At 51.4% G+C, this 2,360-nt stretch overlaps 1 protein-coding gene across 1 annotated transcript in view; it reads right to left on the bottom strand.

Annotated features, from left to right (window-relative positions):
• Positions 1-1,484: 1,484 nt before the first annotated feature.
• TMOD4 (tropomodulin 4) overlaps positions 1,485-2,360 on the bottom strand; it is a 4,072-nt gene continuing 3,196 nt past the window's right edge. The window contains exons 7-8 of the mRNA XM_027768274.1: positions 2,069-2,212; positions 1,485-1,814 (exon numbers count right to left, since the gene is read on the bottom strand). Coding sequence (XP_027624075.1) covers positions 1,662-1,814; positions 2,069-2,212 — 297 coding nt within the window. The 3' untranslated portion in view covers positions 1,485-1,661. The remainder of the gene's footprint in view (positions 1,815-2,068; positions 2,213-2,360) is intronic.

Raw genomic sequence — 2,360 nt, 5'->3', positions numbered from 1 at the left:
TACCTTCACACAAAGTCCTTTCCCTCTTCTCATCACCTGAGGGCTGTGAGTAGGCAAGGGATGGGGAGGTGGGGTTGTTCGGGAGGGCTGGCCACATCTGGAAGCAGGGCTAAGGCTAAGTATTCTGTGAAAGTAGAAAGGACAGGAGGCATTGGCAGGGTTATGGGGAACACCAAGGGAGGGCACTCCCCCACTCCTCCTGGTAACCTGAACCTCCCAGCCTGCTGATCCCCAGAGTATAAATAATCCCCTGATGAACTGGCAGTAACCCTTGGGAGTTAGCGCCAAGATTCCCACCCCAGAGTCCAAGGAGGGAGGCAGGCAGAGTGGACAGGAGGGCCTTTATTTACAGGAAAGGGAGTAGATGAGGATTTAAGCATCCAGGGCTCCCAGCTCTAGTTGGCAAAGGGGAAAACGGTATCATCTCTTCTTTTGTTGGCGACCTGTGAAGGAGGAAGCATAAACACAAGGCTTCGTTCTACCTCTTGCTCTCTCCTAAGGCACTCTTCTCCTTTCCTCCTCCTTAGACTCAAAGGCCGCCTGGCAGGCTCACCCCATGGCAGCAGAACAAACCACACCACAAATAAAAATACCACGCTTCCAACAGACACTTCTGTCTGACTTCCACCTCCCTTAGTACGTGTTTGGGGTAGAGGGACTCTTCTATGTACTTTCTTTTTTTTTTTTTTTTTTTTTTTTTTTTTTTTTTTTTTTTTTTTTTTTCTTTTTTTTTTTAATGAGAGATTTCTGCTATAGGGCGTGTGTGCTCACAGAGAAGAGAGAGAGAAAAAGTGAGAAATCACTCCTCAAGGGGTTTGGCCACACCACAGTCCCTTCTCCATTCTCTTCTTGGTATTTTGGGCACACACACAAATGCACCCAGTTGAGTTGTTTTGTTTTTAAAGAGAGATTTTTGTTATAGGGCATGTGGGCTTGCAAGAGAGACAGAGACAGAAAGCGAGAAATCATCTTCCAGGGGGGATGACCACGCCATAGTCCCTTCTCCATTTTCCTCTCGGGATTTGGGGCATGCATGCACATGTGCCTAGCATGAGTTTTAAGCCACCAGGTCCAGGACTCAAACCATGGTTGACTACGTGGGAGTCCAGCAACACAACCATTCCACCATCCGCTGGTCCCCTGGCTTGAATTTTTTTTTTTTTTTGGAGAGATTTTCACTGTAGGGCGCGTGCGTTCGCCAGACAGCCAGAGAGGGAGACATAGAGACAGAAAGTGAGAAATCACCCCCCAGGGGGGATGGTCACGCCGCAATCCCTTCTCCTCCATTCTCCTCTTGGGATCTTGGGCACGCACGCACACGCGCCTGGCGTGAGTTTTTTAAGCCACCGGGTCCGGGACACGAACCGCAGTCGACTACGTGGGAGTCCAGCGACATAGCCATTACGCTAACTGCTGGTTCCCCCCTGGCTTGAGTTTTAAGCTACCAGGTCTGGGACTCAAACCACTGTCAGCCATGTGGGAGTCCAGTGCCTTAGCCACTATACCACCTGCTGGTCCCTCTCTGCACTTTCTGATCACTCATGAAATTTGAACTTCGGTGAGTATCTGGCAGCATCCAGGCCATGTGTCACTAAGCTCGCTCTCAGGAGGCCCCACTGGCTTCTGTTTTTTCTTGCCCTCTCCCCACACCCCATCTGCAGTTACTCACGCAGTTCATTGTTCCGGGTCATGGCCTGGGCTGCCCGAGCTCGTGGTCCCTGCTGTGTAAAGTGGTAGCCAAAGCGGACAATAGAGGGACACTGCTCCAGCACGGTGGCCATCTCCATCTCCACTGCATCACCAGGCCACTGGCGCTGGGGAAGGCAGAGACAAAAGCTGTCAGCCATGTTGTCTGGGTTGTCCACTGTCCCAGGCCACAGAACCCATTGGGAGGTCAAAGAGATTTGTCTCTCCAGAGTGGGTGAAGAGAGTTGCTGACCTGGCTCCCCTCATAAAGACCACGAAGAAAACTCAAGCAAGACTAGAGAGCTGCCCCAGTGACTGGCTCGGGTAGGAGGTTCATGGAGTATAGCTGAATGCTGAGAAGGCCAACGAAGGGCATGCTGACCTGGTTGTCTACGCGGAGCTCAGTGAGGGTGGTGTTTTCTCGAACTGCCTTCAGCACAGCCATGAGCCCTGTGCTGCTAATGAAGTTGGATTCGATGTTCAAGCTCTGAAGGCTTCGATTCTCACGTAACATGTCAGCCACTGCCTGGGTAGTAGGGACTTGAGTTAGGATTAGGGGTCAGTTTCACAGATGACTGAGGAGAGAAAGAACAGGAGCAAGAGGGAAACACAGCTCTCTGTGAAGAGTCCTTGAGTTGTCAGTGGGGCTAGAGGGAAGTGAGGGCAGGTAGGGA

The sequence above is a fragment of the Tupaia chinensis genome, unplaced genomic scaffold, assembly GCF_000334495.1.
Source record: "Tupaia chinensis unplaced genomic scaffold, TupChi_1.0 Scaffold145814_1, whole genome shotgun sequence".
NCBI classification, from domain to species: Eukaryota; Metazoa; Chordata; class Mammalia; order Scandentia; family Tupaiidae; genus Tupaia; species Tupaia belangeri.
This window is presented reverse-complemented; position numbering and strand designations above follow the sequence as displayed.